Here is a 20,395-nt window from a genome sequence, read left to right on the forward strand (position 1 = left end):
AAGCATTCCTGACTTTTCAATGCACTACAGTTATTAGAGTATAACATATTTTGCATAAGAGAAATGGTGCCTGACAAGAGGAGGCTGTGCCTTGGAAAGGCAGGGATCTTTCATCACTCTTCTGCAGAGAGAGGCATCAGCAGTTGGCAATAAGTCCTCTAGTAGATTCACCAAAACTAATGCTTATCAGTAAGAGCAAATGAACAATTCCCAAAGGAAAAGCAAAATGCCTAACAGGTCCGCTGAGAACTCATCAGGTTGGGGTTTTTTTTTTTTGGTTTTTTTTTTTTTTAGAACTGCTTTAGAAACTCTTTGTACTCTATCTGCAGCATAAATATTTAACTAAACATCTATTTTGTTAGCCTTAATACCTTTCATTTAATGAAAAAAACCCACGTCCCCACTGATTTCAGCAGTTCATTTTTGAAAATGAGCTAGTAAAGTTCCCTGGTCCCTCAACAGCTGTCTCCATCAGGTTTCTACTCCTCAGAGCCCAGAACAGCTCAATTTCAAAGGACACTATGGATATCTCTCTCAACAGTAGCAGTAGTGTAATCACAGTACCCAATACCCAATTCCTGCTAACATTTTTGATGCCTACGCTTTACTGACTTGGCAGAAGACCATCTCCCAAGAAATACTGCCTTTTTAAAATTTATTAAAAATTGCATAAACAATCAAAACAATATTCTTCTTGCTTCTATCCTTTTCTTAAATAATGGAATACACAGCAAAATTTGTTTGCACTTTCATAACCAGCTGATTTCCTACTCTAATCCTACACTTCATCTACATCGTTTCTTTCCTAGCAGTGACACTTCTGTGACAATAGCAGTGCTGTCCAGAACGCCAAGTGTAGCCCATTTTTGCAATACAATTAGTGACAAACATTACATGGACCAGTTGCATCGTCAGAACAACATAGAACCGATGGGGGAGAGCCCCCTTCTTCATTAGTAAGACTTCAACCTCTCAAGGCAGCCATCCTCTGCTTTTGCTCTCAGCTATGAAAGCCAAATTGCAGGATACTTTGGTGATTGCAATTTCATGACGAGTCACAATGTTCTTCCCTGCTCACCTTGCTTAAACTCCAAACTCCATCTTCCCTGAGAATAGGGCCAGAAGTAACAATTAAAATAGCAAATGTCTTCAGAAAAGAAAGTTACCTAGAATTTATGTCCGGCTGCCAAAGTACATTTTGCTACACTAAAAACTTGACCAGTATTCCTCATTTTGCAATCAACGTTCCCTCTGAACTCCATAAAGTGGATGGGATGGATGATGGGTAAGAGACAATGATAAAGGGAGCAGCCGACATTTACTGCTCATGTCAGATCGAGGAGGAGAACCGTGAAATTTGAGCGTTTAGTGATGGTGTCCAATGGACAAAACCAGAGGAATAAGGCATCCTACTACTAGGGCTGCCACCTCCAGACGACTGAGTCCTTTTCCTCCAGTTGATTCAGGTTTGTGGCTATGAGCAATTCCTCCTACTTCTGGGAGGACATGAACTGTGGCAACATAAAGAAATGTCCCAGCAGAAAACAGCATAGCAACTCCGGTGGCATTGACTTCTGAAAGGGCTTCTTTGCTGCTCTGAAATGGGGAAAAAAAAAAAAAAAAGAACAAAAACATGAGGATAAGCAGAAGTTCTTCAAACAATAATAAAAAAATTCTTTAAGTGTCCAGACACAGTAGGTTTTCTATCAACTATTGTTCTCTCACAATGCCAACGGTTTAACATGTTGGTTTGTGTCTTGCACGTTACGTGTAGTAACTGGCATTCTAAAGTTGATGTGGGGGGCAGAAAGACACCTCTCATCCTAGTTAGTTCACTTCACAGTTCCAGGAACCCTTACAGAAAAGTCACAGTCTGTGCAGAAGCCATCTCACAGCAACATACAAAATGTCAACATGACAAAACATGCTTAAAAAAAAATTCAGATTGCAAAGCCACAAATTTTAGGAAGGACATTCAAGACTGACTTTTTTTTTTTTTCCTTTTTTTTAAGCAAAGAGTTCAAGTAAGACGTTAGTCTTTAAATATCCGGTCCCCTGCTGGTCAGAGCAAGATTTGCTAGATTTAAGTCCCAAATCATCACTCTTTCAATATCTCATGTGTATGTACAAGTAAACAGCCAAAACTTTTCTAAAGTTTCCATGCAAACTTCATAAAGAAATGCATTTTCTGGATTAAAACTGAGCACCTCTTCATATTCATACTAGGATTAAAATCATGCTACACATCATTAAATGTAATGAAATGCAAACCCACTCATATCAGTTTCAAAATGCTTCTTGAACAATTTCCAACTTAAGTGTGATGTTAGTTCTTTGGTACACTCTCAGGTTATTTTTCCAGAGAGCAGAGATGCATTTCCTGCTCTGGAACTATGCAAAACCAACTCCTGGTGAGCCTATACCGAAAGAATGCTCAAACAGCATTCTCATTTCTATTTATAAACCCAACCCTTTCTGATGTTCCCTGTACTGCAATATCAAATATAACTCCCTTCCAGCATGTAAAGGGATTAGCCCAGATGATTTACTTAAACTTTCCTCTCATGCCTTGAGCTTCATGAGATCATGTTAGATTCTTTACGACACAACACCATAGTGTGTCACCAGCATGGCCTACAGCAGTCAGAAATACAAGAGTGTCATAGGAAATGCTAGAAGAAGCAGAAACATTTTGTTTGGACAGAGATGATAAACTCAGCCTGTGAAGTGGGCCACTGGACATATTTGTTGTCTAGAGCTAAGGCAAGGCTATGCTTTAAGGAGCATGAGAGGCAAAAAGACTCTTCTAGCTGAGGATTCAACTTCTGACACAGTGTAAAAAAAGTCCTTGAACACATAGGATCAATTCAGGGATGGTGGGGAAAACTAGCAAAGATTATTTTCTACCTGCGTATTAAAATAAGAATGCATGCAGCACCACTGAAAATTACTCAGTTATATAGTGATCAGACAAAATCTGGTATATGAGTAAATTGTTACATTCTCAGCAGGGAGCAGTAGAAAGGAGGAGAGACAGAAATCAGCCTTCTAAAAAGAGCTATACAAAATTTCATAGAGGAGTTATATCACTGATTCTGATGGAAATCATGGGCTATTTTTTGTTTCACACATTCATATTGCTACCTTTTTATCCACTTTTTTAAAAAAAGCCAAACAAACCCAAAACCCAAACCTCCATGCTGCTAAAGTTTTCAAGCAGTTTGGAATTATGTTTTAAGGACCTCCTATGATATTCCTTTCCCCAAACTCCACCACTAAGCTACATTTTAGGCAGAACAAAATCGCAGACCTACCTTGCTTAGCCCTAAGTATGTCACCATGGACATAACAGGTGCTGCCAACGCAAAGACCAGCAAGTGTTTTCTAATTCGATTCCGTTCCAGCCCAGCATGCATCAGGAAGGAAACCAGGCCAAAAGCAGCTGGTGCCTGCAAAAAACAATATTCACCGGAAATACAGTACCTTCTAAAATCCCCTGAAATCTGAGATAAAGTTGAAATATGACTTACTACATTGAAATGCACTGAATTGGAAGGAATTCAGGGAGAGCACTAGTATGTTGCAGTTAACCCAAATCAACAGAATTCTGCAGACTGCCCTAACTTAATAACAGTACCTAATGGAAACCCATGTTCTGGCTATCAGAGTACACATATTTGTGTAGTCATTACAAATATTAAAATGTTCACTCTGACTTGAGTCAATGCTATAATCCATAAGTCTCCATTAACTTATGTAATTTCTTTTTTAATCTTGATGCTCCTATGCATCCTTAGATGGACAGTTTCTTAATCTACAGCAGAAAAAATCTACAATTAACACAGAGGGAGGAAAACTCCCAAAGATAGATAACTGTCAGCCTCCATATGAACAAAGACTTAGGAGCTCTTTTGTTCATCATTCAGTTTCATTTCTGTTCCCACTAGGAAGCAAACAAAAACTTCCTTCTTCCTCTGCTGGCATCCAGTGTCTTATCCACAAGGCATAGCTGTCCTACTACTCACAGAATTTACTATATTTTTGCTCGCATAATGACAATAGCAGTCCACCCTGAAATTTTTGAGATAAGAAGTAAACTAAAATATACTGAATATTTTTTATAAACAGAATCCTTTTTTTTTTTTAAACCTAGAAGAAAGGAAACCATAAGTGAAGGAAAAAAGATGAGAAAGACAAAAGCATCAATCAGGATCAGAAGACTACAAAAATAAAAAAGACAGCAGGGAAGAAATAAATTTCTCTTTCAGTAACGAATATTTCTTGATAATCTTTCATAGGAGAAATTGTCCTCTTCTGAAATTGTACAATTGTATTAAGAATAATAAAAAGGAAGTTTCACTTGGCAATAGCCATGAACTAAGCTTCACAGCAAGATGCGACATTGACGTTGCCACCTTTGAGGAGGGTTATGCAAACCACAATTTATTGTATGAACAGTGAAGAAAAGACATACTAGATCTGGATTTCCTAACATTTTGAACATGCATTTATGCAAGCAAGATTTTGGATGAATGGATGACTAAGTACTGTAATATATGCATGTGCTACCATAAGTCAAATATGCGTTTGGACACGTATGTTTAGAACCTATACAGCTAATAGATATCTTTGCACAAACATTAAGGAAAAAAGATCTTCCCATCTTCAAGAGCCATTGTTTGCTTGTTACCATCAGAAAAACATTCAATTTTACTCCTGCAGAAATGGCATATGACTGATGTTGAAGCTACTACAGTAACAGACGTGTCCAGAAGTTGTAATTTCATACTCTGACATTAAGTAGTTTCAAAAGACTAGCCCTTTAAACACTAAAATCCTTTATAACAAATATCCTTCCCATTTTCTTAAGAACATCACAGAACCAAAAAAAGCTGTTGTAATCAGCATAAAACTGCTTTTCCTCCTTGAATACACTACCATATACTTCTGTGCTTCACCCTCTAGAACTTCTAATACATCTCTCACAGCAGCAAGAGTCTTGGGGGGTTTGGTTTGTTTTTAAACAAAACCACACCACCACACTACCTTCAGAAAAAGTCAGTGTGAAGCTGCCACATTTCTTCATGAGCTACTCTTCTCTCCAAGGCAGGCAGTCAGAATTCTCTCTATTCATACACTGTTCAGACTTAGCATCCATCATTTGCTGTTCTGTCACACATCATACCAGTGCTTTTTGGTCCTTGAAGCTGTACTGCCAACCTGTTCATTTCAATGGCATTACACATTTCCAGATTACGTCACTAAGGAAACTTAAGATCTTTAGTAATTTATGTATGCTTTAACAGCCTTTTAAAGAACAAATAAGGTTTTTTGGATGATGACTTACCTTGTGCAACATAATCGCAACAAACACTATCAACTGGACACTAGTCTGAGAAGTAGAAGCTGCTGCACCCAATGCAACACCATCAGCTGAAAGAGGAGTGCAAATTCATGGATTATTCTTCCACGTTTCAGCTTTCCCACCCCCGCAATGGCTGACAGCACATATCACGTTGATTCCAGAAGTCCTATTACTCAAAATGCCCATAACAATACCAACCGAACGCATGATTCACTCCCCTTTGTTTCTTAAGCCACAACAATTTCAGGATTTCAGAAAACCCTCAATGGGAACTGTCTCACGTTTCCCCAAGACCATAATAACCATACATAGAATCTATTCAGTACTGAACCAGGTAGAAGTTTATTTTAGTCTTCTGTAGAAGTGCATTCCTGTCTAAATTTAAAAAAATCTGCTTTAGATTCTAAGCATTAAAAGAATTTTAAGTATGATGCTTTAAATGAATTTTCAAATATAAATACTACTGTAAATACTATTTTTGTTCCATTTAACATAAATGTATTGTCTAAATGAAATAGGAAATGGATACTGCATTAATCCTTAATATACAGGCACTTTGTTTAGTGAAGAAATATCTTTTTGACCAACGTCTTATGACTTATCTAGACAGTAACTTTCAGTAGGAGAGATTAAAAAGCTTCATATTGATACTACACAGTGAAGAATTACAACATGAACATGAGTTGACTGCAACACATGCATAACTTTTTCAGTCCTTGCAAGTCAGCCCAAATGTATTTCAGTCAAATCTTTGCGCTCCACCCTATAACACCCCTTTTTCCACAAGATATTATTTTTTAAACTTATTTAAAAAAACCCAAAACACCACAGGTCAACTGACAAGCAAACCCAAAGGTGTTTCATACTACTTATCAAGTGTGTTAGCATGTATTGAAATTTAGCAGCTAAAGCAGCCAGCAAAAGAATTGAAGAGGCAAAAAGTGAGCATCACTCAACTTTTCAGATGGGAAAAATAAAGGAGTGAAAAATCCCATACCCACATAAAACTCCATGGAGCATTCTGAGCACTGGAGTATGTTTTCCCAGTAAGTTTTGGGGAAGATCCTTAGCTCTCCCCACCCTGCCTTTTTTTTTTTTTTTAAATAAAAAGTCACCTTCAAAAACAAAACCCAAGTGTTTCTATCACATCCAAAGATGAGCCAGCCACAAAGCAATGGAAGTCCTTGTTGAGTGCTAACAATAGGTCCCACATTACCTGCAGCATGGACTACCAGTCCCAGCGTTGTGGTGATTTTGGAGTTGCCTGATCTTGCCGCTTCTGGATCTGAAACGGTCATGAGGAAAGTTAGGGTAAAGAGAACAAATACACAAATTATGCTGGAAGAAAAATTTTAAGTATCACTGCATGTCTCTACCATCTGCTTTGGCAGTTATATTCAAAACTATCAGCTTTTGTATTTCTGCATTAGATTTACTATAAAATAGTCTGATATCTAACACCTTAAAACCACATGAAGTTCTGCCAACAAACAAATGACAGAATCATTGACAATTCTTTGCAATTTACAGGATTATCGATATAGGCAGAAGCAGTTGTTTTTCTTAACCTCCTGAAACCAAATGTTAAAGTTCTGTGCTACCAAGGGAAAGAAAAGCCAGTTTTGCATTCCAAAATCCAGAGCTGCTCCAACAGTCAGGATGATTCTTCCCTACATAGCCCAGTGTTGGCATTTTCCTTTAGGTGACAGTCTGGGGCAGTCTCTGTTGCACTGATTCTCTGGCAATTCCTAGTAAGCAATAGATTCTACTTGTCATGGAAGCAGTGGCAAAGATTTCCCTCCTACATTATACACCACAGAGGAGAAATGTAGCCAGTGCCGCTTGAGATCCAGTATTTTGACTACAATGGTTTGACAACTACTCTGAGGATAACTGCGGGTTAGCTCATTATACAGCACAACAGGACAATGTCCACCACCACGCAACCAGCGGTGAAACTGTTATGAAGAATCACTGCAATTTTACAGGGCAGGTAAGTCCTACATAAGTATAGGAACCTCTTACTATTCAACTGTTTCCAAACAGCACTTATTTAACTATATACTAGCAGTCAGTAAGCTGACTGCAAGCACACTTACACAGCTGCTTTAATAAGTCTGCACTGCCACCAAAATGGAAAGTCCAGACCTGTTCCTGTCCTCCTGCCTGTCCCCCCACCCTCCAGTCTCTCTCTTTGTGCCCAGGCACCCACACAGTTGCCCAGCGAGTCAGATCAGGGAAGTGAGCTGGCTAAAAACTGATGTATTTGGTCAGATTGATCTTCTGAATCAAGGGGAGCCTATCTGAGCAATTAATTGCATAAGCTGCATTTGCATGACTGTGATGGTATACTCATGTCAAATAGGAGGAGATATTCACAAAGAACATTTCCTTTAAATTTGTTTTGGGTTGACCAGAACTAAACACACTCAGAGAGAGTTCACATTTGATTTCATACCTCCATTCTGGCCTACAAAATTTTTCTAATGTAGACAAAGTAAAATCTAGCCACTTGGGAGATAACAAAACTACCAGACATTTGTTCAAATGAAAAAAGAAAAAAGTTTTTCTTTGGTAGCTTTAAAAAAATTACAAAAACACTACTACATTTCCTGTAACAGAGGTACAGACTAGATATAACTTTATTTAATACCCTATTTTATAGTGTGTATCTCTAACACAGACCACAGTCAATTTTCTCCTGGTATTTGCTCTGATTAGAGACATAGCAAAGGGTAAAAACCAAGGATTCTCCTGGCAGTTGCTCACCTGCATCCCCTTGTCATCCTCGCTGCCACTGTTTCCTTTGAAAAGCTCTGAAAATCAGTTAGCCATGGCTGTGGCTCCATTTACACTTCTCCAGGAGCACAAAGGTGAGACAGCCCCTGCACTGGCCCATCTGTCCCACCACACTAACCCCATACAAGCATTTGTGCAGCTGCACTGTGAACTGCCAAAGATCCAACCAAAACATATCCCCCCTCCTTTTTGTGTGTGTTTTACTTTTCCTTCAAGATCAATTCCTTAATTTTTGAGGGTGAAATTTCACCATCAGAGAAAATGAGCAGCCAAAGGCACTGAAATACCTTTTCAGATGACAAAACACCTTTGAAGCATTTCAAGCTACAGTCTGAGCGTGAAGCCACAGGCAAGAAACAAAGGCCACTGCAGGCATTTTGAGAGTCTTGCAATGAAGTTGAGAAATCTTTGGAGTAAGCAGGAAGTATTTTGAAGTAAGTGAGGCTCTAGGCTAGTGTGGGAGTCCAATCGTGCAGTTACAGTAAAGGACCAGAGCTTACATCTAGTCATTTCTGCAGCCTTACTTAAGATAAGTTTCTGTTCTTTGCAAATTTTACCTACATGTATGACAATTAAGTAGGAAAAACAAAGATAAGACTAACCTGAAGTTTTTTGGAAAGCCAAAGAAATCCCCTATGGGTGATACTGTAAAACAGACAATAACTCAAGTGTCAAGTCACCCTCCACCCCCACAACATACGTGCTTGTACAGTTATTTCATGTTAGCAAAGCAAGCTCTCAAATTATGCTGAATTCCAGGACAGATTTCCAGCAAAAACATTTCACACAGACCTTGCTTTATGTTTGTAAAGCACCCTCTGAAACTCTGGACATGACTGGTCAAATTAAATCCCAGTAGCATTCAAAAAAAATTGCAACTTGCTAATTAAAACTAATTAGCAAATCTAATTGAAGTGAATCTTTACTTACCATCTGTAGAGTGCACATGAGAGCTGCCTATCTGATCCACCAACAGCATGAAGACAAAGCCGAGGACAAGGGATACACCAATGTAGGCATGCAACCTGGAATGGTCATGGCCGTACTCATGTACAACCGGGATTTCCGCTACCTTCTCAGACTCAATCACGTGCTGCATCTCGCTCGCTGCGTGATGCTTCCCTGTGACAGGCAAACAAACAGATTAGGAGATGGGCGACTAAACACGGCATGGTCACTCGTCTCCTCACTTGCTGAAAGCATTTCTCACACTTTCTTGGATAATACACAAAAGTCCTCATTTAAGGTCAGCCTTAGAGCATTTACTTAGGGAAGCATGCTTTTGTCTGGCTGCCCTCTCCCCATACATCTTCAGCATGGAAAAGCAAGGAAAGCATTAATACTTGATAAGCCACGCTACTTCGTTTAAATGCTGCATTTTAAATACAAATTGATCAATAAAAATTGCTGAATAATTCCTTTTTTAATTGAAGTTGCCAATTTTGTCAGTATTCAGAGATACTGTCAAGCAATTAAATCATAATCTTCATTTAGGTGAGAAAACAAAGGATAAGGAGATAAAATAGGTTCCATCCACTAAGAGATCTAATGCAATCTTTAAGAAGATGAACTTTATATCTCAAACCACTCTAGTTAAACAAGTTAGCATTGATACACTCCATTGATATGGACTAGAACAACAGTTAAGTCAGCACACTGTCCTACAAATGCCAGTACCATCTAGAAACCCAAAGTCCAAGCCTCGGGGTTGAACATTGTGTGGTTGTTTCCTTTCCCTACAGAAGCTTTAATTCCATGCCCACCCCAAGATGTTTACTTTGTCTCACTGAACTACCCTGAAATTAGGTGAGCTCAGAATGACTCTAAAAATCTAAGAAGGGGAAAGACGACAGTTGGATAGGGTTTTGGTTAAGTTTCCGTGGTATAAAATACTTTATTTGGTACACTGTTCATAATTTAAAAACATTTCAAAATATTTCATAGGTTAGCGACAAATGTCTCTCTCTACAATGACTTTTAGAAAGCAGAGACAGAATATAACTTTACCAACTTTCACAGATTGCCGTTTTCTCAGTATGTGTGATCTTTATCACAAGCAAATACTCACCACACACAAAATTCCCACCACTTTCAACAGAAATTAACATCAGTCTCATTCTGAATTTACACAGGCTTAAAGAGAAAGGAGGTTTTCCTGGCACATGCATTTAACATTTCCAGTAGTCTTTGGTCTAGTGGCTCCCAAGACAGATCCATGAGACTCTCCAACCTTGCTTACGACCACAGAAAATTACTGCTTCTGCAATCCCATCCGACACAGATGGCAAACAGAAGCACATAGCTTTTTGAATATCAGCCTTTTCAGTATCGGCCACCAAAGATTGGCAAGAGTTGCCTTAGTACATTTATGTGAAAGAGATTTACTAAAGCTATTTTTAGCAAAATTCTAGGTATTGTTTCCAGCTGATATAAGCAAAGAATCACGCCTAAGCCGCCTTCTGCTAACAGCACAGAGAAATACACTTAGAAAGGTACAAACAAAGATCAGGAATAGGGAATTTTGAATGAAGATCCCAACTACCATATAAAGCACAATAAACATCTGACCTCTTGGTTTCAAGACTCTGTGCTCAACTGAATCATATATTTTTTCTTTTTTTATATTTTCCCTTATGGCCCTTGGCAGAGACAAGACATCAGGCTAGAAAGCCCTTTGGGTGATGAAGCAGAGGCATTTAATGCTCCTCGGCATACCTGTTGTTATAAATAGTTGCACTTCCACAGCAGGTAAGGAGCTTTACACACAATAAGTATTACTCAAATGTTTCTAATGGGAGAACAGACCCAGTAAATCTACTTCCACATCTGATACCTCAACTAAGTCAGATGTTTGAGTTGCATGGCATACTCTAAGTCCCTGAACTACTTACCATTCAGTACAAGTTGCCTCCATTCCAGAACAAGGCCAATGCTTACAACAATGTTTGGCAGGTTCAATTAATACTGTAAATCTCTTTAGTGTTCTACTAAGAAAATGTTTCTTCTTCTATTTTTCTCTGCTAGACCCAATCTCTACTTTTAATTATTTTTGTAATGTCTCCTGTCCTTTCCCTATCCTTAGAAAACATAGTTATTCACAGAAGCAACCTTCCTGCATTTACATAGGAACTCAAGAGAACTTTGTTTTCTGAATAAGAAATAAAAAACAGAGAAGTCATTTGGAAAGGTCCTGTGCCCCAGAGAACATATGCATCACAGTCCAATATAAGGAACACAAGAATTTCTACTCCCTCACAAAGCAACAGTTAGCACTATAATACAAACTACAAACATGAAGAAAGCAACAGTTAGCACTATAATATAAACTAAGAGCACGAAGAGGACTCTGTCATGTTCAAATGCTTGATCAGGAACTATATTTTCTCTTAAGATCTGACTTGATTTTAAGATTTGCATCTGGGGAGGAATAACCCCAGGTACCAGTACATGCTGGGGGTCAACAATCAGAAAAGCAGCTTTGCAGAAAAGGACCTTGAGGTTCTTGTGGACACAAGGTTTACCATAAGCCAGCAGTGTGCCCTGTGGCAAAAAAGGGGTAACCAAGTCCTGGGCTGCATTAGGAATAATGTTGCCAGCAGGTCAGGGGTAGGTGATCCTTGCACTCTACTCAGCACTGGTGAGGCCACACCTGGAGTACTGGGCCCAGTTCTGGACTCTCCAGTACAAGAGACATATGGACATACTGGAGAGGCAGAAAGATGATTATGGGACTGGAGCATCTCCCCTATAAGAAAAGGCTGAGAGAGCTGGGACTGTTCAGCCTGAAGACGACTCAGGGAGAACTTACCACTGTATATAAGTACCTGATGGGAGGGTGTAAAGACAACAGAGCCTTATGTATTAATCACTTGTTCCTATCTATCCCTTTTAATTCCTCCTGAAGTTTGGAATGACCTACTTGACCTTGTCCATCAGCTGAACTCTGTCTTCTCTGAAAAACACTTCTTCCAAAGTGACTTGAAACAAAAACATGCACAAACTCCTTCTTGGTTTCACTTTGTATTTCTTGCTATTTCACAGGATAGCAATGCTTTGATGACAATACTATAGAGAACAACATCGATTAAGCAAGAAGTTTCCATCAGAAATTCTAAAAAATCTTTACTAGAAACAATGTTACTGATTTTAGTTTATTTTTTATCACATTTAATGGTAAAGAGGACTGACAGGAGCAGCGTACACCACTTAAAAGAAACTAGGATATTAATTGGATTGTTTCATTGGTCTAATAGCAAGCAATGTTTTCTCACTATGAGAATAGACAAGGCTTTTGGAGGAGTCGTCATTGGAAAGCTTTGACTTCAGCTGATTTGTTCTACCTGAATCAAAGTAAGGATATTCATATTTGAATTGATTATAATAATTACAATTCAACACAGAATATCTCTCCCATTTCAACCATGCATTTTTGAAGTTCACACTAGATAATTTATTTTTCTTTTAAAGTGAGTGACAGTGCAACTTTCATGCACCTACCTTTATAAACAAAAAATAAATTGCAACAAACAAAATGGAGCACAGCATACATTAGGGCTTTCCCAGCATCTGTGGCTTAAGTGACAAAAGTCAAACTTTTGTCATTTTGGGGAGGTCTTTTGGTTGGCAATTACTCTTCAGAAGTTTTAGACATTATCAGCAAAAACTTGACTTACTCCAAGTCATCTTCTTGCCAGAGTATTCATACATCTCCTTGGATGAGACACAATTTTACATCCATCCTGCAGCACAAAACTTTGGCACAATGCCATTACTACAGACAAAGCTGTACCAGAATAGGCTTGGCAGCCCTTGAAAGATCTCACAAACATATCTTTACTGAACAAGATTGATCAATAAAATAATTTTAGACCACACAAGATTGTTGCCATCTATATTAAAAAGTTAACTTTGCTTCAGATCATTTCAAGTCATAAAACACAGTAAGTAACTCGGGGCAGTCTTTCTGACAGCAGTTACACAATTTCAACAGTTAAACAAAGGACTGAAGTCACCAAAGGACTTTTGTTTGCTGGTAATACTCAAATCAAGGTTTCACTACACACATACATAGGTTTATGATCAAATAATAATCTGAATCATGATATGCTATTTGCTCTCAGCCTACAAGGTCAAACAAAAATCAGAAGTTAGGTATTCTGTGGCCTGTGGGGAAAATACAGACATAACAGTAAATGACTTTTGTATCAATAACAAACACCTGTCTTGATAAGAAGCAACCAGTTTCTGAGTTAAATTACACTTGGAACTGGACAAACACAGACATCTCTCCCTCTATTTTTTTTCCAGTTATATGAATATACCTCAATGTTTTCTTAGGCACCCTTCTAGGTTTAATTACATAAATGGGTGAAGTTGGAAAAAAAAAAGTACTCAAAGCTGTTAAGCTTAAAATTCTGATAACTTAGCTTTGAATATCCTAAATATTAGAAATATTTTTTTGTAGTTAAATCTATAATACCCATGAATTTTGCCTCTCTGCAATACAAAAAAAAGTCTTGACAGACTGGCTTCAGTGACAATACTGTAAGTTAGCAATCGAGTCTGAATTCATTCACAGAACAGATTCTTTTTTCCTAAGTAAACACTTCTGATATTACTACTGCAGTAACGTGAAGTGCCTTTTTTTCTCCACATACTAAACTTTAAGTTATATAGCATATAGCTCTAAACAGCAGGCTGTAGATTTCATACATGAACAGTATGTCCTATTTAGCGAAAAAAAAGGCAATTGTTCACAGTAATTGTATTTACTACTAGCCATATCATTACAAGAAAAATTTAGTCTACTTAGAATTAAAATTGAATGGAAAGCAAACCCACAACTACAGCTCATTAGAGACATCCTACATTAGAGTGCACAAATTACAGTACAGTATAAAAGCATAATCAGAGGTTCTTTCACTTCTTGATAATGTTTTTATATATTATCTTCTGTTTACTTTAAATCTAAGCAGAACAACATAAATTTAGTGGAAACTAAACCAGGGTAAATTAAAGCTTATTACTAAAAAGAAATTTAAAACGGTGTAGAAACAAGAAAAAATGGTAGTACAAGAAAAACAGAGCATTACAACTCTCTCTCAATCCCAGATTAGCAACAATGGTACATCAGACACTTGCAAAGTTCTCTACAGCCTCAACTTTATAGCCGTTTCTCCTGTGACCACTAAGTTATTGCTGCTTACCTTCAGACAAATTTCTGATTCTGAGCATAGTGGAAAAATCTCATATATGCAATGGTAATGTAATAGCACAAGACTTCAAGCTAAAGCAAGATTTAAAGTGCACTCCAAAGAGAGGTAATGTGCCCTATTTAAAATCATGTCATAACCTCAAATTGAGGTTTCCTAAGACTTTGGGTATAAGATGTGCTCCACACTCACGTCCCTACGAGACACATAACCACTGTTAGCTTTGAGCTATTCATTAGAGGCTAAGAGGTTTTGAAGACCAGTGACAGTAGACTAGAACCGGATGTTTGAACATGGAACCACGCGCAAATATCTACATGAAACAGACACCATCACCCAAGAAAGAAATGCCTCCTACTCTATGAACTAGCTCTACATAATCATAATTTTCACCAAGTATATTAAGGCGACATAATTCCAAGATGCTGTTCAACTTCAAAGGAGGAAATTCTTATGAGGGCAAGTACATGTAGATCTATAAAACACTCCCTGTGATTACTTTAATGAGAAGCAATTTAAACTACAAAAAGCAACAGCAAATAGTCCACAATTTCATTCTCTGCCAAAGGCATCCTTACACTTCCCTTGAAGTTCCAGTGAAAGTTAAACTTTAACTCTCCCCAGAATAAGGACAACTACACATGACCTGGCTTAACAGGCTGTGGTTCATGAACAGTACAGTACCTGGACCCGCAAATGACTGCATCACTCAGCAAGAGTCATCTGATCCACAGTCTGATCACATCCCTCTGTCAAATCACCATAAATAGGCAATACCATGCCCATGGCAGTTTTGCGATTCTATTCCAGCTTTGTGTCATGGCACTATGAAAGTCTCCCACCAATCTCATGTTAAAAAGCCCTAGAAACAAGCCCCAGTACATCGTAACACCATGACCCAAATTATCTTGAATAAGGCCATATGGGTTTGGTTCTTACCCTCCAAAATGTCTTCATAAAGTGCATGTACTCCTTCTGGCACAATGACAGCCAAGGCAGTTCCACACAGCAGCCCAGCACCCAGAACAGTCACCAACTTTAATCTCTCCTGCAATCAAGTACAAAACAGGTATTGTCTTTAAGAACGAAAATGTTTTCTTTACCCTCCCTCATTAACAGAGGTTGGGGCATGAGGACAAACAGACTTTCTTTGAAAACATAAAATTGTGAATAAAAAAGTAATTTAAGAGAAAGATACTTTTTTGTAATTGAAAGATCTGATGTGTTCCATGTATTAAAAAAAAATATAAAAATAATGTGCCTGGTGACTTTTAGAACTACAGTATCAGAGTACCTGCAGAATGCCAGGTTGCTACAAAATATGGCAGAAGGGACTGAATCCCCAAAATAGGTCTAAACCCAGAATTATAAAAATAATTTTAAAAAGCTTACTCAAACCAGTTTGAACGAGGGAACTGCATCAGTCAAACTGATAATGGTGCTAATACACATTTCATGTCAGTCTTTTTTTTCTTTTTCATTTGATTAGGAGACACATAAATGAAGACCAGTGCTTATTGTTTTTACAACCATTTCCAAGCCTTCCAGTTGCATTTTAAAAGGAGTTAAAGACTGTAAAGCCATTTGGGGCAATAAAAATTATATTCCACTCTCCAGGTAATTACAGACCATGGAAATCTCTTTTCCTCTCTGCAAAGATAGGTTTTAAAATAGATTTGTTACATACATATTGCAAATTTACAATTAAACTTCAACAAAAAATACATAAACTTAATGTTTTTATAGTAAAGAAAAATAGTTTAGCTCACATTCCAGGAAGAATTTCTACAACAAGATTAAAAACTTGCAGAGGTTGTTTCTCATCATTTCTGTAATAGCCCTTATCGTATTATACACAGCAGCCATGGGAGTTTAGACCCTCATAACTGTGTCGCCTACATTTTATGGCAGAACCATCATCTTTCTCCATGCACAATGAGATGTCTAGGTGCTACCAAAATACTAGTATTAGCTACTGAGGACCCAGAGACAGAGGTCAGTGTTTAACTAATGGGAAACCACTTGTCACATAGCCTTATTATGCCATCCGTTCTCCTTCATGCACCACAGTGACGCGTGTTGTTTAATCTCACTGAAATAGGCAACGCTTGCATAGAAGAAATAGGAGGCTCTAGAGAGATGCACAGCTAGCTTTCTGAAAGCAAGCCAAATGTGACCATACGGAAACAATTAAGAGCATTACTGGGGAAAATTCAAATAGTAACATGCAAGAGATGAAAACACCTGTAAAGTTTCCATAAACATGCACTGTACATTGGCATATATAACAATTATACTTGGTAAACTGCTGAACAGTGGCAACCTACATGAAGAGATAATCTTTAACACCCACTGTTCATAAAGTCATTCTGCAAAAATATCTTACAAGGAAAAATAAGATTATTTTTATACTGCAGCACTACAATCTCTTTTACATACATACATATAAAAACACAGGGGAAAAAAGCGTTAGAAGTAACAGTGTGTTATTACAACTGCAAATACAGAGTACTGCTTGCTTTCACTTGGGCATCTGTGAATTTTAAAGATCCATGAAAATAATACACATTAACAAGTTACTGTTTAAAGAGAAGTCCCCATCTCCTTTTCAGTATAAAATACTTAGACACAGTGAATACAGCAATCTTATAATTGCAACCTACCCAGACAGGAAAAAGTAATCTAGTTTGATCCAAGGAATCAAACCATATCAGTTACAAAAACACTTGTGTGCCTCTTGCTAAAAACAAGAGCAACACAGTAAACAGTGTTAAAAAATGCATGGGAAAAATCTTAAAACGCTCAAATTAACAAGCTGATCCACAGCTCAGTATTTGGTTTACATCTGCATGGTATTGAAACTCTGACTTGGACCTAGCAAAAACTCACATACTTACAGCAGCAAGCAGTCCCACTCCAGCCAATCCTGCCTGCCTCTGTTAGACCAGCAAAAGATTCAAACTGCTAGAACTCAATTTTTTTTTTTTTTTCATTTATGCTACAACTTAGGAGATAGTCTCAAGAACTGGTTTAGTTGTTTCCAGACCAAAGTTAGCCCAACAGAGTACTGTAAATCAGGATTAAGCTGAAAGGGTACATCCACATACAGAAATAAAGCTCTGTTCAATCTCCACCTGTTTATCACCAATGTTTAGTTATACATGGCTTTGCTGGAGTTTTATACTTTCAAGAATAGCCAAATCTAATTAAAAGAATAGAAATCAGTATGAAATCAGAACACAACCAATAGGTTCCACAGTAAAAACCACTCATGTGAAGAAATGTATTAACACTAATGAAAAATTTTATTGTTGTCCAGCCTCTAGGGTGTATTATGTAAAACATTCATTTTTGTTTTCTAAGAGTTATAAGTGGCCAGTGGGAGGAGGCATTTTTCCTCACTAAGGCCAACTACAAAACTTTGTGCAGATGATAGAACGCACAGTCCAGTCATTTCAGTTTGAAATTGTCCATGTTACACAGGTCTAAGCAATCATTTTTAAACAAAATAATTCTAAGTACACACTTCCAGGATTAGCTAGTATTTGCATGTAATTTGCAGAGAGATTCAGCTCCTCTTTTAAACCAGCACAGCAGGTGAATCCTTAAGGTGTCTAATTTAAGTGTAAAACTGAATCGAGAATCTCTGAGAGTTTAAGATACCACAATAAACTTGACTGCACATGTGTGTACTGTTGGTAATATACTGGACACACAAAAGACTAATAAATGTGTGATCTCTGCTTATACAGAGTGCTGTGTCTTTGGATCCACGACAGATCTGTGCTCCTGCAGCTGTTGGGAGCCCCAAAAGGTTTAGGAGCCCCCTGATTCGACTCTGTAAATATAAATAAACCACATAAACACAGATCAAGAACTCTGCCTTCAAAAACCACCAAATATAAAGTCAGAGACAAGAAGTTACTATCAAGCACATAGATGAGGAAATGCAAAATTAAAAAAAGAGACAACACTAGCATGCTAGGCAGTATTCTCAGCAAATCTGCAAGAAAATCCTTTGTGGGCTTCAGGGCAAAAGCGAGTTTCGAAGAGCAAAACAGTGCAAGCAACAGCACTGAAGACATATGAGGGAAGGTCCATCAAAGTATCAGACAAAGCACTGGCAAAACCAAACTATGCTAATGTTTATGTAAAGACTTCAGAATATTTCAATCCATTTAGCTAAACTGTACTGTTATCAAAATGATAACACCATTTCCTTCCATGCTGTTCAGAACCTACTGCTCCCAAAGCCTCCTAGTAATAATGGGATCAAAGGACAGGTGCAATCAGCTCAGTGACTGGATGGAAGAACAAGACACATCTCACTTCCTACACTTTGCTTTCCAAAAGTAGCACTGCTCCCAGTAGAAACAGGAAACCTCTCATAAGAGAGCTCTTACTGCCTTAGAACAACTAAACTCTCACTACACCACACCTGGATACAACAATCCTCATTCAGAAACAGAAAAACCCTTTGGGCATCAGAGGGTATTAGGAGACTTCCCGAGATTGTAACAATCATCATCACATCAACAGTCACCTCTTAGAAGCAACCACTTCTTAACTCCTGTACCACTTGGAAAATCGTTCAATCTATGAAAGTCTCCCTCTCCTGTAACACCACCTTATGTTTCCAGGATACTTTTCCAAAGGAATGCCTTGAGTTCCTTGAGAACTTAGAAGTTCTGTTGTAATCAAACAGCTGAGGTTTAATTTTCAGCAGTGCTACCTGTGAACAAAATTGTGAATCAAAATAAAGTTTTCTGAGAATGTTCTCAGAATTGTTCTTAAAAGCCCAAATTTGAGTAGCCCATAGACACACAACAGCTAATGTCTTACTTCAGTAGTTTCTGACACAACCTTCTAAGAATAACAGCGTCCAGCTGCTGTCGTGTCCTTCCACTATATACTAAGACTTCGCTTCATCTGTAGCTGAGATGTCTGGATCAAATTTAGCATGTTTAAATGCCTTTTATGCACAATGCAGAATAAGCATAATTTTACACTGCGATTTTGAATGAAAATTAATATCACATTCACAACTTCCTTAAAAATCTCTTGAAGTTACAACGTCACCCCTAACAGCACTACCGTATTTGACAGGGGACAGCACTAACTCCTCCCGGTAGATCTCTCCACCTAGTTTCTGCTATTCTTCCCTAGCAACCAACGAGAAGTTTGGCGAAGCTGTCTTACCTCGGAAAAATTAACTGCCAAAGGGATAATTCCTGCCACATAGCAGGCGACCAGCATGGCCAGAGACAGCAGGCAGATAGAGCGGAAGTCATCCATTTCGCTGCTTTCTGTCCGGTCCCTTAAAGTGAAATTCAACAGCAACTTTTCCACCTCGCCCCGCACGCCTTAACCCGTGCAGACACCGAGCTCCCAGGAAAGGCTTTCGGCCATGTCTGTCCTGCCCGGCGGCTCCGGCCGGCTCGGCCCCCAGCTGCGGCCCCTCCGGGCCCGGCGTGCGGCAGCCGCTATCCCGCCGGCGCCGCCAGACACCGCTGCAGGGGGCGGGCAGGGATCCCGGCGCGGCCGAGGAGACACCTGCGCGGCCGGAGGGAGGAAGCGGCCCGGCCCTCACCTGAGGCAGCGGGACCTTCCCCTGCACCCCACTGCCCCCAGGGGGAGGGGGGGGGGGGGAAAGCAGCGGGTGCCGAGGCGGCTCCTCGCGAAGGGGAGACCTGGCGCGGGCCGCGTCCGTGGGGAAAGGGCGCGGGGGACCTGCGGGGCCGATGCGTGCCTGCCCTCACCCACTCGCCCGCCCCCACCGCTGTCTCGGAGGCCAAGTGGCACCTCCGCGACCCAGCGCTTCCCCTTCCGGGGCACAGCACACCCCGCCCTTGCTCGCTCGCTCGCGTTGACCCACGCGGTTCCCGACTCCAAGATGGCGGGCGAAGCCGCGGCCGCGCGGGCCGCGGCGGGAAGGAGCGGTTCCCTCATCAAAGATGGCCGCGCGCCCCGCCCCCTCCAGCCTGGCGCCGTCGGCCGCTCCCGGCATCCTCAGCGCCCC

At 39.3% G+C, this 20,395-nt stretch overlaps 1 protein-coding gene across 4 annotated transcripts; it reads right to left on the reverse strand.

The window, feature by feature from the left end:
* Window positions 1-262: 262 nt before the first annotated feature.
* SLC39A9 (solute carrier family 39 member 9) lies at window positions 263-20,270 on the reverse strand. Of its 4 annotated transcripts, none has more exons than XM_054826929.1 (8): window positions 20,252-20,270; window positions 19,576-19,693; window positions 15,316-15,424; window positions 9,095-9,286; window positions 6,582-6,650; window positions 5,348-5,433; window positions 3,315-3,449; window positions 263-1,596 (listed from the first exon to the last, which is right to left on the reverse strand). In XM_054826929.1, the coding sequence occupies exons 2-8, from the start codon at window positions 19,669-19,671 to the stop codon at window positions 1,366-1,368; spliced, it is 918 nt and encodes a 305-aa protein (XP_054682904.1). In that variant the 5' UTR covers window positions 19,672-19,693; window positions 20,252-20,270; the 3' UTR covers window positions 263-1,365. The 4 variants fall into 4 exon arrangements, with proteins under 4 accessions (XP_054682904.1, XP_054682902.1, XP_054682903.1 ...); XM_054826927.1 differs by lacking the exon at window positions 20,252-20,270 and adding an exon at window positions 19,967-20,183; XM_054826928.1 differs by lacking the exon at window positions 20,252-20,270 and adding an exon at window positions 20,136-20,163.
* Window positions 20,271-20,395: the final 125 nt, after the last annotated feature.

Source organism: Grus americana, chromosome 5 (assembly GCF_028858705.1).
Source record: "Grus americana isolate bGruAme1 chromosome 5, bGruAme1.mat, whole genome shotgun sequence".
Lineage (NCBI taxonomy): Eukaryota > Metazoa > Chordata > Aves > Gruiformes > Gruidae > Grus > Grus americana.